Source organism: Bactrocera dorsalis, chromosome 3, assembly GCF_023373825.1.
Source record: "Bactrocera dorsalis isolate Fly_Bdor chromosome 3, ASM2337382v1, whole genome shotgun sequence".
Taxonomy (NCBI): Eukaryota; Metazoa; Arthropoda; class Insecta; order Diptera; family Tephritidae; genus Bactrocera; species Bactrocera dorsalis.
This window is the reverse complement of record NC_064305.1, coordinates 14168960-14188167: the sequence shown is the minus strand read 5'-3', so window position 1 is coordinate 14188167 and position 19208 is coordinate 14168960. Positions and strand designations below refer to the sequence as shown.

Below are 19208 nucleotides of genomic sequence, written 5' to 3'. Positions count from 1 at the left end.
TATTTATTTATTTATTTATTTTTACTAACTATTGGCTAACTAACTCACCATTACCTACGAGTAATCCCTTATACAACAAACATATAATATATAGCTGGATTATGATTCGTACCCCGCCCCCTGGAGGGGGTCAGGAAATAACAACAAGCCAACCGAAAAAATTAGTTTCTGAAATAGATGAATTGAGACAAAAATTGAAAGATTTAGAACAATTATGCGAACAATTAAAAAGAGAAAATCAAAAGCTTAAAGAACAAAATAATCGTCCACTTGTGCCTAATTATAGTCAATCTCAATACGAAACTGATGAAGAAAAATTAGCTATGGAAACAGACTGGATTTTGAAGAAAAATAAAAGGCCTAGTAAAAAGCGTAAGGCCGAAGATTCACCAGAAGTGATCTTAAAAGAAAATACTTTTTCATCGAGTGAAAACCACACAGTTAAAAATGAAAAACCGAAATATGAACCGCGGCCTCCACCTATTATGATTTCGAATATCTCTAATTATAAAGAACTAAATAACATAATTAAAGATAATACTAAGGGTTCATTTGTATTTAAACTATTAAATAACGATATTCATAAGATAAGCGTTACATCAAGTGATGACTACAGATCAGTGAAAAAAATGTTGTCTGCGTCGGGAGCTTCATGGTATTCCTTTGAAGACAAACAAACGCGTCCAATAAAGGTCATGATTAAAAATCTCCACCATTCGTGCAGCATTAGTGATATTATCGCTGATTTAAAAGAACAAGGTTTAAATGTTATGAACGTCGTAAATAAACTCAAGTGGAAAACACGAGAACCTTTAAACATGTTTTTAGCCACTTTTGATTCTAATGAAGACATCAAGAAAATTTATGAAATCAAACACATTCTTCACACCGTTGTTCTTATCGAGCCTGTTAGGAATTCTAAACTTATTCCACAATGTAAAAATTGCCAGGCATTTGGACACACCAAGAACTTCTGTGGCAAAATGTCAAAGTGCGTTAAATGCGGTGGTAAGCACAAAACCATCGAGTGCCAAAAAACCAACTCAGAAAAACCAAAATGCTGTAACTGTGGCGAAAGCCATCCGGCAAACTACAGAGGATGTATTGTTGCCAAGGAGCTTCAAAGTATTCGTAAAAAAGCCTTGAAGAAACAAAAAATTTCCACAAATTTGCCCAGTACATCAAAAAAACTACACAAAACACAAAGATTACCGAAGACCTACTAACTCAAATCCTTGAGAAGTTAAATAAACAAGAAAAATTCAATAACGATCTGTGCAGCCGTTTGGATAACCTCGAAAAAAAATAAAAATAAAACAAAATCTAAGGTATGAATGGTGCTCTCCGAGTTATGACATGGAATGCAAATGGACTATTAAAGCACCAAGAAGAGCTTCTACTTATTTTACAAAAAGAGAAAATAGATGTATGTCTAATATCCGAAACTCATTTTACGAGACACAGCCATATAACTTTCCAAAATTACGATGTCTATCATACAATCCACCCTAGTAATTTTGCGAGGGGAGGCACTGCTGTTATTGTTAAAAACAGCATTAAACATTATGAGGATAGAAAAATCAGTACGCACAATATTCAAACCACAAGTATTACATTAAAAGCAATGAACCAACCCTTGTCAATTACTGCAATATATTGCCCGCCGAGATACAAAATCCTCGTTGAAGAATATAAAGAACTTCTCAATATGCACAAACACAAATTTATTATGGGAGGCGACTTTAACGCTAAGCATGTTTACTGGGGATCGCGCCTAACGACAGCTAAAGGGCGAGACTTATTCCAGGCAGCTCAGAAAACCGGGTGTGAGTTTGTATCGACCGGAACACCAACTTATTGGCCAACGGACACCAACAAAATACCAGATGTTATAGACTTCTTTATAACCAGGAAAATATCTCGAAATTTCATAGAAATAGAAGGTGGGTTAGATCTAAGCTCTGATCACTCCCCATTATATTTAACAGTAAGTGAAACACTAATTCAAAGAGATACTAGTCTGAAGTTATACAACAAAAATACGGACTGGACTTCGTTCAAACAAATACTTCAGACTAAAATAAAGTGTCCGAGAATCACAACAATTGAACAACTAGAGTTAGAAGTTAACACATTTACGAAAGAAATTCAACAAGCAGCTTCTGATAATACTCCGGAGATAAAGCGGAAAATTATAGATTCAAATTACCCTAAAGAAATAAAAATCCTTCTAATTAAGAAAAGAAAGTTACGACGGAAATGGCAACAAACCCGCTCACCTCTCGACAAAACCAACCTTAATAAGGCAACAGCAGAATTAAAACGAGAAATTGCTCATATTAAGAATGAATCAATTAATAAATATTTATCTCAACTATCCGCTGACAAAAAAGATGATTACTCACTCTGGAAAAGTACAAAGTATCTGAAACGTCCAATAAGTCACGTTGCACCACTAAAAGTTGCTTCAAATACATGGGCTAGAAGTGATTGTGATAAAGCTAATGCATTTGCAAAACACCTAGCTGAAACTTTTCGTCCAAACGAGGATAGTGAAATCGCGTTCCTCAGTAGTATTCAACAGGATCATGCAACAATCCCAGCAATCACCATTTGTGAACTTAAAAGTGAAATTAAAAAGCTTAAAGTTAAGAAAGCAGCTGGCTTCGATTTAATTACAGCTGAAGTGTTAAAGCAGTTACCATACAAATGTTTACGGAAGCTCACCTATCTGTACAATTCAGCAATCCGTCTGACACATTTTCCAAGCCTTTGGAAAGTCGCCGAAGTTGTTATGGTTCCTAAGCCAGGAAAGGATCCTCACGTAGTCTCGTCATATAGACCAATTTCACTACTTCCACAAATCTCAAAACTTTTTGAAAAATTAATTTATCTAAGATTGAAATCTATAATCGACGAAAAGCAGTTAATCCCATCGCATAAGTTCGGTTTTAGAAATAAGCATTCAACAATAGAACAAATTCACAGAATAACATCAGAAATAGAAAAATCCCTGGAGGAGGGAAACGTATGCTCAGCTGTATTTCTTGACGTTGCACAAGCGTTTGACAAGGTATGGCACGAAGGCCTTATGCAAAAACTAAAATCATGCCTTCCGGTTGAGTATTGTGCTCTTTTAGAATCATATATCACCACGAGATTTTTCCGTGTAAAACAAGGAAATGAATTCTCATAACTTAAAGAAATTGCAGCAGGAGTTCCTCAGGGAAGTATCTTAGGTCCACTTTTATATATTCTGTATACAAGAGACTTACCGTTAGCACCAAACAGTATGACTGGCACTTTTGCTGATGACACCGCAATACTATGCGTCGAAAAAACAGCAGAAAAAGCTGCGCTAAACCTGCAACATGCGATCAACTCTGTAGTAAGTTGGACTAAAAAATGGAGAATAAAACTAAACGGTGACAAATCGGTTCATGTAAATTTTACAAACAAAAGAATCACTTATCAACCTATAAGTATTCTAGATGTCTGCATACCATACGCAAATACAGCTAAATATCTTGGCATCACGCTTGATGCTAGATTACGTTGGAAAGAGCATATTAAAATAAAAAGGATTGAACTTAACCTGAAATTATCGAAAATGAAATGGCTAATTGGGCGAAGGTCACACCTGTCCATATACAACAAATTACTTCTTTATAAACAAATAATCAAGCCGGTATGGTCATATGGTGCGCAACTGTGGGGGTGTGCCAATGATGGCAGTATTAATATTATACAACGTTTTCAGAACAAGGTGCTAAGAGGCATTGTAAATGCTCCCTGGTACTGCAGAAATGCGGATATTCATCGAGACCTAGGGATGAATACAGTCGCCGAAGAAATAAGGAGTCAGGCAGATGCCCACTACAAAAGGCTTAATGCACATGTGAACGAGGAGGCGAGAAATCTTCTTTTAGACACATGCCGCTCTAGTCGATTATGTCGCAAAAAACCACATAGCTTAGTTGGAAGCTAAAATATAAAGGAATTAATTAATTATTTACCATCTATGTATGAATATTACTATTAATTTCTATGTAATTCGTTTTTAAGTTATTCAAATCAAACTGCTCGTTAGTTTTGAAACTAGTTGTAGTGATATCAAACATTGTTAAAGTTTTAAAAATGTTTGTAATAAAAAAAAACAAAAAAAAAAAAAAACTAAATATCTGTATATGGAATGCTAACGGTGTTAACCAACATAAATTAGAGATTATCAGATTTCTGTCTGTAAAGAATATAGATGTTAATGCTTACTTCAGAAACTCATCTAACAAATAAAAATAATTTCAACATACCGGGATTTAGACTATATGTTACAAATCATCCGGATGGAAAAGCGCATGGTGGCACGGCAGTGTTGATTAGAAATCGTTTAAACCACTATGCTCTAGAATCGTATGCTACACCACAGTTACAAGCTACAACAATATCAGTAAAAAATCGGGGTTGTGACTTAAACCTTACGGCTATATACTGCCCACCTCGTTTTAAAATTACAAAAATCGAATTTAAAGACTTTTTGGAACACTAGGTCAAAGATTTCTAGCAGGTGGAGATTACAACGCAAAACACACGTACTGGGGCTCACGTCTTATTAATCCGAAAGGACGACAGCTGTATCAAACTGTTATAAATAGGCATAATAACCTTGAAATAATATCTCCTGTTAAGCCGACATGTTGGCCTAGTGTTCGGAAGAAAATACCAGATTTAATTGATTTTGCTGTAATCAAAAATATAGATAAATCACACATAACAGCAGATACATGTACTGATCTATCTTCTGATCACTCTCCGGTACTAATAAAATTATATGAACAACCCATATTCATTAATCCAAAAGTGGGTCTAACTTCTTATAAAACAAATTGGCTAAAATGTAAAAAAAATACGTCAGTAGCCACATTAATATTAAGTACAAAATAAATACAGGAAGAGATATTGACGAAAGTATAAGAGAAGTCAATGATATAATAACCAGCGCAGCTGTCTTAGCAACACCAAACAAAAGCTATAAGCCGCTTGGTTTCAGAAAAATCTCTAATAGAGAAATAGAAATGCTTGTAAATGTAAAAAGGCATGCAAGACGTGAATGGCAGATAAATCGTTCCCCTTCCACTCAGCTTCAATTAAAATCTGCTGTACGTAAATTAAAAAACACGCTTAAACGTGAGGTAGAATTGAACACCGAAATGTATATAAAGAAGCTGTGTCCGAATTCAAACAAGCAAAATTCCCTTTGGAAAGCCCAAAAGTCCATGAAGCCACCAACTGACTGCAACATGCCTATACAAGACTTAGGAGGAAATTGGGCTCGAAGTGACGAGGAAAAGGCTAATTGCTTTGCAAATCACCTAGAAAAGGTATTTCAACCCAATTTGCCAAAGAACAACTTTAAGCTGTCAATCTTACCCAACACAGCTAAAGAGTCGCTCGAGCCTCTTATGACTTTACCTTCTGAAATCATTGGTATCATCAAAGAACTTAATCCAAAAAAGTCGCCGGGACACGATAAAATTTCCCCAAAAATGCTAATTGAATTACCAATTATTGCTGTAGAGGTGCTCTCTTCGCTCTGCAATGCAATTCTTAGTTTCGGATACTATCCAATTTCATGGAAAAAGTCGCAGATTATCTTGATAGATAAACCTGGGAAAGACTTAACATAGCCGTCTTCATACAGACCAATCAGTCCTCTACCCTGTCTTTCAAAAGTATTTGAAAAAGTATTACTATCAAAGATGTCTCCTTTCCTCCACGAAGATAATACAATACCAATGCATCAATTCGGATTTCGTGCGAAACATGGCACAATAGAGCAAGTAAATAGAATTACTAACGAGATAAGGAAAGCATTTGAGCACAGGGAGTACTGTTCAGCAATATTTCAAGATGTAGCTCAGGCGTTTGATAAGGTGTGGCACGAAGGTCTTTTATATAAGATTAAAAAAATTCTACCTTTAGAATTGTATAGAACCTTGGAGTCTTATTTAAAAAATAGAAAATTTATGGTAAAAGTGGGAGATTTCATATCTGATGAACGTCAGATAAGGGCTGGTGTACCCCAGGGCAGTGTTTTAGGCCCAACACTATACATCATATATAAAGCAGATCTTCCAACAGCTAACAATGTATTAACTTCAACTTTGGCGAACGATACAGCAATAGTGAGCCGTAACAAATGCCACAATTTAGCATCAAGAATATTAACGGAGCATTTAAGTTCTGTCGAAGAATGGCTAGCGAACTGGCGTATAAATGTGAATGAACAGAAGTGTAAGCACATTACATTCTCGCTAAGACCAAAGATGTGCCCGGTAGCAAAAATAAACAATATCTTAGTACCCCAAGCGAACGAAGTAACATATCTTGGTATTCACCTAGATAGAAGGCTCACGTGGAGAAAACACGTATCTAGTAGAATAACATGTATGAAGATTAGAGCTGCAAATTTAAATTGGCATTTAAATAAAAACTCCAAACTTAGCCTAGACAACAAAGTGCTCTTATATAATGCGGTCATAAAGCCGATTTGGATGTATGGCATTCAACTGTGGGATACGACCTGTGCAACTAATATTGATCTAATACAAAGGTTCCAATCAAAAATGCTTAGAACAATAACGTGTTCACCATGGTACATGCGTAACGAAAATATCCATAAAAACCTTGGTATTCCTATGTTAAAAAAAAGTAGAAGACAGCAGAATCAAATATATATCTAAACTCCGAGATCACCCAAACACCTTGGCTAATGCTTTGGTACATTCCTGCGATCAAACACGACATAAAAGAAGAGATATGCCTGCGTATTAAAAAGCGACGTAACACCAAAACAGCTCAATCACTTGCTTGAGTCTGCCTAGTTTTTAAATAGATTTAAGATTTCATTACTTATTGTTAGGCTTTAAGAAAAAGCAGATACAATATATAAAATAATTTTGAAAAAAAAAAAGAACTTACTTCGACTCCGCAAGCATCACGACAACGTATTATTAGGCTGGAGCCATATGAAGGCGACGAACCGGACGCGAAAAGGCCAGCAAGTGATGAAGACACTCCCGCCTTGATGGAAAAAGGAAAGTGGTTAACAAAAACGGAATATCAAAGGATGAACGCTGTTATCGTGTGCGTTCCTCCAGACTCACCTGATCCACCATTAAAATTTACTTCGACCCCGAAAGCATCACGACAACGTATTATTAGGCTGGAGCCATATGAAGGCGACGAACCGGACGCGAAAAGACCAGCAAGTGATGAAGACACTCCCGCCTTGATGGAAAAAGGAAAGTGGTTAACAAAAACGGAATATCAAAGGATGAACGCTGTTATCGTGTGTGGACCTCCAGACTCACCTGATCCACCATCAGAACTTACTTCGACCCCGCAAGCATCACGACAACGTATTATTAGGCTGGAGCCATATGAAAGCGACGAACCGGACGCGAAAAGACCAGCAAGGGATGAAGACACTCCCGCCTTGATGGAAAAAGGAAAGTGGTTAACAGAACAGGAATCTCAAAGGATGAACGCTGTTATAGTGTGCGGACCTCCAGACTCACCTGATCCACCATCACAACTTACTTCGACTCCGCAAGCATTACGACAAAGGATGAGCGCTGTTATCGTGTGCGGACCTCCAGACTCACCTGATCCACCATCAGAACTTACTTCGACCCCGCAAGCATCACGACAACGTATTATTAGGCTGGAGCCATATGAAAGCGACGAACCGGACGCGAAAAGACCAGCAAGGGATGAAGACACTCCCGCCTTGATGGAAAAAGGAAAGTGGTTAACAGAACAGGAATCTCAAAGGATGAACGCTGTTATAGTGTGCGGACCTCCAGACTCACCAGATCCACCATCACAACTTACTTCGACTCCGCAAGCATCACGACAAAGGATGAGCGCTGTTATCGTGTGCGGACCTCCAGACTCACCTGATCCACCATAACAACTTACTTCGACTCCGCAAGCATCACGACAAAGTATGAACGCTGTTATCGTGTGTGGACCTCCAGACTCACCTGATCCACCATCACAACTTACTTCGACTTCGCAAGCATCACGACAAAGGATGAACGCTGTTATCGTGTGCGGACCTCCAGACTCACCTGATCCACCATCAGAACTTACTTCGACTCCGCAAGCATCACGACAAAGGATGAGCGCTGTTATCGTGTGCGGACCTCCAGACTCACCTGATCCACCATCAGAACTTACTTCGACTCCGCAAGCATCACGACAAAGGATGAACGCTGATATCGTGTGCGGACCTCCAGACTCACCTGATCCACCATCACAACTTACTTCGACTCCGCAAGCATCACGACAAAGTATGAACGCTGTTATCGGGTGCGGACCTCCAGACTCACCTGATCCACCATCACAACTTACTTCGACTTCGCAAGCATCACGACAAAGGATGAACGCTGTTATCGTGTGCGGACCTCCAGACTCACCTGATCCACCATCATAACTTACTTCGACTCCGCAAGCATCACGACAAAGGATGAACCCTGTTATCGTGTGCGGACCTCCAGACTCACCTGATCCACCATCACAACTTACTTCGACTCCGCAAGCATCACGACAAAGGATGAACGCTGTTATCGTGTGCGGACCTCCAGACTCACCTGATCCACCATCACAACTTACTTCGACTTCGCAAGCATCACGACAAAGGATGAACGCTGTAATCGTGTGCGGACCTCCAGACTCACCTGATCCACCATCAGATTTTATTTCGACTCCGCAAGCATCACGACAAAGGATGAACGCTGTTATCGTGTGCGGACCTCCAGACTCACCTGATCCACCATCACAACTTACTTCGACTTCGCAAGCATCACGACAAAGGATGAACGCTGTTATCGTGTGCGGACCTCCAGACTCACCTGATCCACCATAACAACTTACTTCGACTCCGCAAGCATCACGACAAAGTATGAACGCTGTTATCGTGTGCGGACCTCCAGACTCACCTGATCCACCATCACAACTTACTTCGACTTCGCAAGCATCACGACAAAGGATGAACGCTGTTATCGTGTGCGGACCTCCAGACTCACCTGATCCACCATCACAACTTACTTCGACTTCGCAAGCATCACGACAAAGGATGAACGCTGTTATCGTGTGCGGACCTCCAGACTCACCTGATCCACCATCAGAACTTATTTCGACTCCGCAAGCATCACGACAAAGGATGAACGCTGTTATCGTGTGCGGACCTCCAGACTCACCTGATCCACCATCACAACTTACTTCGACTCCGCAAGCATCACGACAAAGGATGAACGCTGTTATCGTGTGCGGACCTCCAGACTCACCTGATCCACCATCAGAACTTATTTCGACTCCGCAAGCATCACGACAAAGGATGAACGCTGTTATCGTGTGCGGACCTCCAGACTCACCTGATCCACCATCACAACTTACTTCGACTCCGCAAGCATCACGACAAAGGATGAACGCTGTTATCGTGTGCGGACCTCCAGACTCACCTGATCCACCATCACAACTTACTTCGACTTCGCAAGCATCACGACAAAGGATGAACGCTGTAATCGTGTGCGGACCTCCAGACTCACCTGATCCACCATCAGAACTTATTTCGACTCCGCAAGCATCACGACAAAGGATGAACGCTGTTATCGTGTGCGGACCTCCAGACTCACCTGATCCACCATCACAACTTACTTCGACTTCGCAAGCATCACGACAAAGGATGAACGCTGTTATCGTGTGCGGACCTCCAGACTCACCTGATCCACCATCACAACTTACTTCGACTTCGCAAGCATCACGACAAAGGATGAACCCTGTTATCGTGTGCGGACCTCCAGACTCACCTGATCCACCATCACAACTTACTTCGACTTCGCAAGCATCACGACAAAGGATGAACGCTGTTATCGTGTGCGGGCCTCCAGACTCACCTGATCCACCATCACAACTTACTTCGACTCCGCAAGCATCACGACAAAGGATGAACGCTGTTATCGTGTGCGGACCTCCAGACTCACCTGATCCACCATCACAACTTACTTCGACTTCGCAAGCATCACGACAAAGGATGAACGCTGTTATCGTGTGCGGACCTCCAGACTCACCTGATCCACCATCATAACTTATTTCGACTCCGCAAGCATCACGACAAAGGATGAACGCTGTTATCGTGTGCGGACCTCCAGACTCACCTGATCCACCATCACAACTTACTTCGACTTCGCAAACATCACGACAAAGGATGAACGCTGTTATCGTTGGCGGACCTCCAGACTCACCTGATCCACCATCACAACTTACTTCGACTTCGCAAGCATCACGACAAAGGATGAACGCTGTTATCGTGTGCGGACCTCCAGACTCACCTGATCCACCATAACAACTTACTTCGACTCCGCAAGCATCACGACAAAGTATGAACGCTGTTATCGTGTGCGGACCTCCAGACTCACCTGATCCACCATCAGAACTTACTTCGACCCCGCAAGCATCACGACAAAGGATGAACGCTGTTATCGTGTGCGGACCTCCAGACTCACCTGATCCACCATCAGAACTTACTTCGACCCCGCAAGCATCACGACAAAGGATGAGCGCTGTTATCATGTGCGGACCTCCAGACTCACCTGATCCACCATCAGAACTTACTTTGACTCCGCAAGCATCACGACAACGTACTATTATGTTGGAGCCATATGAAAGCGACGAACCGGATGCGAAAAGACAAGCAAGTGATGAAGACACTCCCGCTTTGATGGAAAAAGGAAAGTGGTTAACAGAACAGGAATGTCAAATGATGAATGGATGGATTAAGGAACCCAAAGTGTAGCAATACAGAGGATGAGGAATAAATTGCGCAGTTACTAGAATTGAAAAAACGTTAGATATAATTAGTTTACGATTAAGTATTAAATTAAGTTTTATGTAATAATTAATGACAACTTTTTCTATAATTGAAGAAAAATATACATACATAGTATATAGTAATTCAACTCAAAACATTTATTGTAAATTAAATAAAGAAAAAAGAACATAATTTTTTTCTGTACGATATTGACTGAAGTCTGCTATGTTGGTGCGAAAAATGACCTTGCAGGTCACTTAAAATCTCCACTTTATGGAACCGTCGCCTACTCTGGGACCAGTTTCACATTTAGATGTGAAACCTATCTCTCGTCTTTCATGTCCGCCGTCAAGGTCCAGGTCTTTTAACCTTAGTAGGTTTTCTATGCAACTCCTCACATTCTTCCAGTTTTCCTCGTTTTGAATCATGACGGTATGATCTTGTTCACATTCAGGAGGCCGAGGAATTATAATATTAATATACATACATCTTTATATATATAAATCTTCTGACCGTGTGTTTGCATCTGAACTGCTCCTAAACGGATGGACCGATTTTGATGAAATTTTGTGTGTATGTTCAAAGAGATTCGAGAATGGTTTAGATTTATAATTTGGTCCACTGGAAAATGTTTTTTAAACTAATTTTTCATTTGTAATTAATTGCTAATTTTAAATGTTTGACCGATGGAAGGCGCTACCATCGCTGTATTCAATATTCAAACCTTAAATTGGCGTAAATGTGCATTAAACAAAACGATGCCAAAGTAAAAGGCGACAACTGTAGATCAAGTTTTCATATTGTAGACAGAGTTGTTCGTTCTTAAGTAATAAATTGGGTCATTCAATATTCAATTCAAGTATATATATACATATATATCGTCAGCTGAAATGCAAAATAACGTATCATCAAAAAATTCGAAATTGAGTGTCTTGATGCTCTCTCGCCAGAGATGCGGGCGCTGTTCGAGGAGCATGCCAGGGAGGACGATGACGGCAAGCCCTCTAGCAGCGGCGCTCGCCGCTCAACAGACGTCCAGACCGCGGATGCAGCAAGAAGCACCACCAGGACCCACCCAAACAGGCCAAGCCACTCGGACTCGGGAGAGTCGCACTGGGCAAAGGCTGGTGGTGCACGCAGGAGGAGAAGGAGGCGCAGGAGAGGAGGGCAGAGATCCCTCCCAACGGTGGACAGACCCGGCGTGTATGACGACCCCCGGAAGAAGGCCATGAGCGGTGCCTGCCTCAAGTGGTATCTGCGGTACCTCCGGGATGGGATGACCCCTGAAGCGGCGGAATCCCTGGCTAAGCAACGGTACTCGGATACCACGGTACCACCAACAAGGGAACGCGGCAAGGCAGTGTCGGTAAGTGCGCAAGGCAGCCGGTCTATAGACCGTGGCCAGAGTAGTGCACCACCGACTGATACGCGCGGTGACGGGAAGGCGGTCACCTTCGCAGAGACCGTTAAGAGAAAGAGCGGTCAACTAACACCACAGGCGCCCCCCAGCTCGAAAATGCCGAGGGACAACAGCAGAAGAGCTGAAGGACAACCATCAGCACCGGCTCCCTCCCGGGTGGAGGAGGGGCGGCGCAGGTATGTGGATGCTGTCAAAAGCATCCGCATGGCTGTACTGCCTCAGGACTACCCGGCAGTGTCTCTGGAGTCGGAGCAGCTTACGGAGTTTCAAAACCTCCTCCTAGAAGAGGTAGCCGGCGGAGCTGACTATGCGGCGTCCTTCCTTGGAGTGGAATTCAGAGGCGGCATGCTACAGGTGGACTGCAATGACCAGGAATCCGCCGACTGGCTGCGGGAATTTACCCCAAAGCTAAGTGGCTGGACTGGTCCAGTCCTCTGTGCAAAGAGGGCGGAGGACCTGCCAGTTATGCACAGGATGACGGTGTTCCTCCCCCGCAGCGACGACAAGCCGTACCAGTTTGCCCTAAACCTAATAAAGAATCAAAATCGGGGCCTTAGCATCGCGGCCTGGCGAGTTGTCAGTAGCCAGCTGGAAGACAAAGGTGAGCTAAGAGGATGGAGACTGTACCTGTACATAGACGATGAGTCGTACAGGTACATACGTGCAGCAAGCTTCCGCCTGTTTTACAGGTTTAGCATGGTGGTCATGAGGCCGCACAAACCAGTGACCACAGGAAGCAAGGAGGACGAGAAGACTGCCACCCAGCCGAGTGGTAGCGCGTCAACACGGACAGGTACGATGTCAAGCAAGGTGGTGGAGAGGATGCAGGTGGAAGCCGTGGCACAACCGGGCGTGAGCAGGGTTGAGCAGACCACGGAGGTCGCCACCGCTGACGCCATGGTTGCCCCTGAAACCGAGCTACCCTCCACCCAGGAACTCCTCGAGGGACTAGAAGACCACGATCCGGTGGACAGCAGCGCGATCGACGGAGGGGATGTGGACATGCCCCCCCTCGAGCCACTACCTTAATGGCCGTCGATATGGAAGTTGCCCAAGTGAACCTGCATCACGCGGCGGGGGCCTCAGCGGTGATCACAAGCAGGTTCACAGCGGATAAGTTGGGCGTTCTGTTGATCCAGGAACCATGGGTCTACAAAGGAGAGGTCAAAGGCCTCAAGACGGAACACAACAAGGTAATCTGGGACATCTCCAGCGAGAGACCTAGATCGTGCATAGTGGTCAGGAATAATGTCAATTTCTTCTGTATTTCAGAGTTCCTGACGCAGGATTTGGTGGCAGTACAGGCCAGTGACTGGGAGGGTAAAAGCTTTGTCCTGGCATCGGCCTACTTCCCAGGGGAGACAGCAGCAGCACCCCCTGAGGGAGTGATCAGGCTCGTGGAGTACTGCAGGAGGCACAGGCTCCCCCTCATCATCGGATGCGATGCAAATGCTCACCACGTGGAATGGGGGAGCACGGACTGCAACGCAAGGGGTGAGTCTTTATTAGAGTATATACTAGGTAGTAATTTAGCAATCGAAAATGTGGGTTGTGAACCCACTTTTATAACCATAAGCAGGAGGGAGGTGCTGGACATCACCTTCAGCAGCGAGCACGCCAACGGATTGGTCTCAGGGTGGAGGGTTTCAACGGAACCCTCCCTGTCAGACCACAGGATAATAAGGTTCGCACTGAAGGTAGAGGTTAGGCAACTTCCTCCGAGACGCAACCCTCGCAGAACAAACTGGGGTGTTTTCAGGGATAAATTAAAGGACGGGTTACAAAGGCAGGGTCAGATCGATGATAGCGTCACGAGCCTGGGGATTGAGAGCAGGGTGTGGGCACTTAATGTGGCAATCACTACAGCCTACAATGATAGCTGCCCCCAAATAGCGCCCTCAGACAGACGCAACTGTCCCTGGTGGACAAGAAAGCTCGCAGGCCTCAGGAAGAAAGTACGCAGCCTATTTAACAAGGCGAAGCGTACAGGGGTCTGGGAGGAGTACAGGTGCTACCTAACTCTATATAATAAGGAGATTAGGTCAGCAAAACAAAACAGTTTCAGGAGCTTCTGTGAAAAGGTCTCCTCCACACCAGAAGCGGCGCGGTTGCACAAAGCTCTGGCCAGTGGAGGGACCAGCACGGAACTGGCCATTAAAAGGAGTGACGGGACGTTTACGACCAGTGCGGAGGAAAGGGCGTCAGAACTTCTGCGTGCTCACTTCCCGGAAACCATCCCGGTGGACCAATGTCTACCTGTGAGTGAACGGAGGCCGACACGCTTGGATTGGGAAACCGCTAAACAGCTAATTACTGCGGACTCGATCCGGTGGGCTTTGGCCTCTTTCGAAAAATTTAAGTCTCCGGGGGTGGATGGTATCTTCCCGGCGTTTTTGCAACAGGGCGAGCAGCTGTTGCTACCTCACCTTGTTCGGCTGCTAAGGGAGAGCCTCGCACTGGCGTACATCCCGGATCCATGGAGGACTGCAGAGGTGATCTTCATACCAAAAGCAGGTAGGAGGGACTACTCCTTGGCCAAATCTCACAGGCCGATCAGTCTAACCTCCTTCCTGCTGAAAACTTTGGAAAAGATCATCGACAACAATATAAGGTCGACGGCGCTGAAAACTGTGCCCCTGCATGCTGCTCAGCATGCTTACAGAGCGGGAAGATCAACCAGTACGGCTCTGTACCAGTTGACCTCGGAGATCGAGAGCACACTGGAGGAAGGGGAGGTGATGATATGCGCCTTTCTAGATATCGAAGGTGCCTTTGACAACACGTCTCACAGGAGTGTAGCCAGGGCACTGGAGAGAAGGAAGGTGGCTGCACCGGTGCGCAGATGGATTGATGCTGTGCTGCGCACCAGAATAGCCGAGACCAAAGTAGGCGATACAACAATTCGTCTGGGGGTGACAAGAGGATGCCCACAGGGAGGTGTACTATCACCACTACTGTGGAGCCTTGTCGTGGATGAACTGCTTGAATTGCTAACCGATAACGGGATCCGCTGCCAAGGGTATGCGGACGACATAGTGATATCAGCAAGAGGTAAATTTGAGGATACTCTCTGCGACCTAGTACAACGTGGTCTAAACCTGGCAAAGGGGTGGTGCAGGGGAGTTGAATTAAACATCAACCCCTCGAAGACAACCATAGTCGCATTTACAAGGCGCAGGAACCTCACACTTGGGGGCAGAGAGATTGAAATGACAAACAAGGTTAAGTACGTAGGTCTCACTCTGGATTCTACCCTGCGATGGAAGCAGCACGTGCACCAAACGGTAGCCAAGGCAACAAGAGCACTGATGGTATGCAAACGGCTGGCGGGTAGATCCTGGGGCTGCAAGCCAAAGATCATTAGGTGGTTATACACCATGATTGTCCGACCAATTATTACATACGGGGCGGTGTCCTGGGCCTCTGTGGCGACACAGGCTTCCGTGGGGACCCAACTGTCCAAATTACAGCGGCTAGCATGCGTATGCATGACGGGAGCCATGCGGACCTGCCCCACGGCGGCTCTGGAAGTCCTAATGGAACTGACACCGCTCCATATAATAATAGGTCAAGTAGCCAAGTACTCACTCCTGCAGATAACAGCAGAGGGTGGTGGCAAAGGCAAGATAATTTCGTCCCAGAGGATGGAGAAAATAAGTGGTGACATTCCTATTGCGCTCCTCCCAAGGGATGGCATCAGCAAAACAACCCACTTAACAAGGAAGTTTAAGGTTACCCTCGGTAGCAAGATTGAGTGGAGCGACCACACTCTTGAGCAGATGCTAAGGGATAGCACTTTGAGGTGGTACACCGATGGCTCGAAGACATCGGAAGGAATAGGTGCGGGTATCGCGGGTCCGCGTACCAAGCTCTCCATTCCGATGGGAACTTTTCCGAGCATTTTCCAAGCCGAAGTTCTAGCCATTAGTCGGTGCATCGAGATAAACCTCTACCGCGACTATCGCAACGAGCGAATTGCTATACTTAGCGATAGTCAGGCGGCACTAAAAGCGATCTCATCTCACGAGATCAAATCGCTACTAGTGCAAGAGTGCAGAACAAGGCTTGACAAACTAGCCGAGAGGAACCAGGTACACCTGATTTGGGTACCTGGTCACAGGGGTATAGCCGGCAATGAACTGGCTGACGAGCTTGCCCGCTCCGCAGCCACCACTGCTATGGTGGGGCCCGAACCATTCACTGGAGTGGGTCCTCATACGGTGAAGGAGCTGCTTCGTAAAGAGGAAAGGGCGTGCAGGGAGGCACATTGGCAGCGCGCGCACGGGATGCGCCATGCCAAACTGTTAGTTGGGGGGTATAATCAGAAGAGGTTCGAGACTATAATCAACCTCCCAAGGAACAAACTCAGGCTCCTAGTCGCATTTTACACCGGCCACTGCAAGCTTAAGAGGCACTTATCGAACATGGGCCTCTCATCTTGCGCTAACTGCCGGTTCTGTGACAGTGAGCCTGAAACCCCGGAGCACCTGCTATTCGACTGTAACGCAGTCTGTAGGCGCAGGTCAAAGGCCCTCGGATCCATGTTTCCGGATAGGGATCACACTGCCTCGCTAGCACCCAGTAGAATATTGGACTTCATCAATATACTGGGGCTAAGCGAGTCCCTGTGAGTTAGGTGAGGGCACAATAGACCCATGGTCGCAGTGCATGCCTCTATTAATAATCTATCTATCTATCTTATTGATTACGCTTCACTACTTCAAATTACATACTTAATCAAATCATTCAATAATGCGGCAATTCCTGATGCAAAGAAAGATCCAGTATTATACGAAAAGGCGAAAAACACAAACTGGAAATGATGGATATCCACTCTATCGGCGTCGCTCACCAGACAACAATGGCAGAACATTGAGCATTCAATTTAGAAGAGTGAATATCGAAGTTGACAACACATGGATCGCCACTCTTGTCTAATTCACATTCAAACGTTATGTGAATGTTGAGTATTGTAGTTTGGTGTAATCGATAAAATACGTTTGTAATTAAGTCACCTAAGGAAGCAACATGGCGGTTATTGGCCTTGAACGATACCGTCGATACGTGAACTGCAATAAAGCGCTTTGTAGAATATTGACTTTTGCAATTCATGAACGTTTTCCGACAATCGCTGGAACGTGTTAATCAGTGGAATGAAAATGAAGTTCCCAAACTTTTCGCGATAATCATTTCGACATATCAGTCTCAAATCCACATCTATTATGGGATACGAACAAAAATGACATTGCCGTAAACGTTTTACATCGTCTTCGCTAAAAATTAGAAATGGGTCAATTCCGGTTGATACTTCCCGTGGTTGGATATCAATTCCATTCGCCGGGTATCAATTCACGAAAGATGAACTCATCAGGAATGTTCGGGCATTGGCTAAATTATCGTAACTACGATTCCTTAAGTGCACGCGTAATGTTAGCTACCAAAAATGCCGATGTTGTTGACTTTAACTGGAAGATTCAAAATCAAATTCCGGGAGACTTGCGCTCGTACAAATGGATCGATCGTCTTGACAATGAAGACGACGCCGTGAATTATCCAGTGGAATTTCTAAATTCGTTGGAGAGGCTTGGTATGCCACCGCATCATTTGCGTCTCAAATTTGGATCTGTTGTTATTATGTTTCGCAATCTGCGCTATCGAATACAAGGGGGCAGAGTTTTAGATCTTCAGGTGGGAGTGTAGCCTAAGCGCTTCGCGTTTATGGCATGCAAGGATATTTTACGCTCCATCTAAATTGATATTTTTTTAATTACGGTTAGTATGAGCGTGGGGTCCACCGACTCGCGGGGCCCCAACATTTGCTACTCTTGCTACGTGGCTGATTTAGCACTGTCCTCCTTCCAAGAAAGTGTCTCAGGAAAAAAGTAAACTTCATAAGAATGCTTTAGGTTAACCTCGCTAGCAAGGCTAACTTGCATGTTTTCGAAAGGAATTAACTAAAATTCGCCACTTGCTTTAAACCGGTTCACTTCAGCGCTTAGCTAAAATTTCATGACCCAAGTAATTTCTACTAATTGAAATCATAAATTTGTAACACCGAAAGCAAGAGTAATATATCATCAAAATAATAAGTTATCCTGCACTTAACGGCAATTTATGGGTTAGCAAAGGCTAAGTGAAATTGTGATAAGCCGAGTAATTATGTTAGTGTATACACTCTTATTTTACACTTTCCAATTACAAACACGATAACTTTTTTATTGTTATAGGAAGTACAACTCTGGTGTACCTGTAGTTTCTCTAATTTGTGCTTCAGGTAAGTGGATTCATTTATACCCTTTCTCCCACACTTGAGTGTGAGCTCCTGTGCTTTCTAATATTTCCATTTTTCTTTTTGACTATACTAAAAATTTTATTCGCCTCTTGCAATGAGCTGACCACTCGGTGTGGTCTTCACAATTAACCGCAGTGATAAATTGCAGGGAAAGCAATTAAATTGCTGACAACAACACATAATTTGCAATGAAGTACCAAAATCTTTCTTTCTTACTCCCGCAGATTTGTACAGAATATAATATGTACCCCTTAAATTGCTCTAAAACTAATCTAGAGAGAAAAAAAGGTTATGTCTCTATAAATTATCAGGCTGACTAGACAAGTTGAATGACTGACTGACCGAGTGACTGTCTGCTCATTTGTCAGTTCTCGGGGGAGTAAACTTAAACATTATAAACTACTAGTAAATGATTAAGCGGTGTAACAAATGAAAATAGAGAAATACTAACACATTTTGATGACTTGTAAAGCTCTAGAATATTCTGCTTTGTCTAAGCCTTTTTTCTTTACAAAGCTTTACAATTTGTACCCTCTGGGATCCTAGGATAGTAGCCATATTATACCTACCTGCTACCTGTTCTAATATACCTAACTGAAAACCGCACTTCCGTCAAACCGGAG

The 19208-nt window shown here is 43.7% G+C and overlaps 2 protein-coding genes across 2 annotated transcripts; one reads left to right on the top strand and one right to left on the bottom strand.

Annotated features, from left to right (window-relative positions):
- Positions 1-3680: 3680 nt before the first annotated feature.
- LOC125777260 (uncharacterized) lies at positions 3681-10635 on the bottom strand. Its single transcript, XM_049451605.1, has 5 exons — positions 7894-10635; positions 7600-7788; positions 7393-7494; positions 7164-7287; positions 3681-3709 (listed from the first exon to the last, which is right to left on the bottom strand). The coding sequence occupies exons 1-5, from the start codon at positions 10633-10635 to the stop codon at positions 3681-3683; spliced, it is 3186 nt and encodes a 1061-aa protein (XP_049307562.1).
- A 1263-nt stretch (positions 10636-11898) lies between these two features.
- LOC125777259 (uncharacterized) lies at positions 11899-18826 on the top strand. Its single transcript, XM_049451603.1, has 4 exons — positions 11899-13289; positions 14885-15519; positions 18521-18567; positions 18810-18826. The coding sequence occupies exons 1-4, from the start codon at positions 12102-12104 to the stop codon at positions 18824-18826; spliced, it is 1887 nt and encodes a 628-aa protein (XP_049307560.1). The 5' UTR covers positions 11899-12101.
- The last annotated feature ends 382 nt before the right edge of the window (positions 18827-19208 follow it).

What these genes read in the sequence shown, in the direction of transcription:
- LOC125777260 (XM_049451605.1), bottom strand. Translation starts at nt 10,635, where the DNA reads ATGATAACAGCGCTCATCCTTTGTCGTGATGCTTGCGGGGTCGAAGTA. An exon ending in GTGATGCTTGCGGAGTCGAA is followed by an intron (nt 7,789 to 7,893) that starts GTAAGTTGTGAT and finishes TTTTCCATCAAG; the next exon opens with GCGGGAGTGTCTTCATCCCT. An exon ending in GTGATGCTTGCGGGGTCGAA is followed by an intron (nt 7,288 to 7,392) that starts GTAAGTTCTGAT and finishes TTTTCCATCAAG; the next exon opens with GCGGGAGTGTCTTCATCACT.
- LOC125777259 (XM_049451603.1), top strand. Translation starts at nt 12,102, where the DNA reads ATGAGCGGTGCCTGCCTCAAGTGGTATCTGCGGTACCTCCGGGATGGG. An exon ending in GCGCGATCGACGGAGGGGAT is followed by an intron (nt 13,290 to 14,884) that starts GTGGACATGCCC and finishes ACTTTGGAAAAG; the next exon opens with ATCATCGACAACAATATAAG. An exon ending in GAAATGACAAACAAGGTTAA is followed by an intron (nt 15,520 to 18,520) that starts GTACGTAGGTCT and finishes TTATTGTTATAG; the next exon opens with GAAGTACAACTCTGGTGTAC.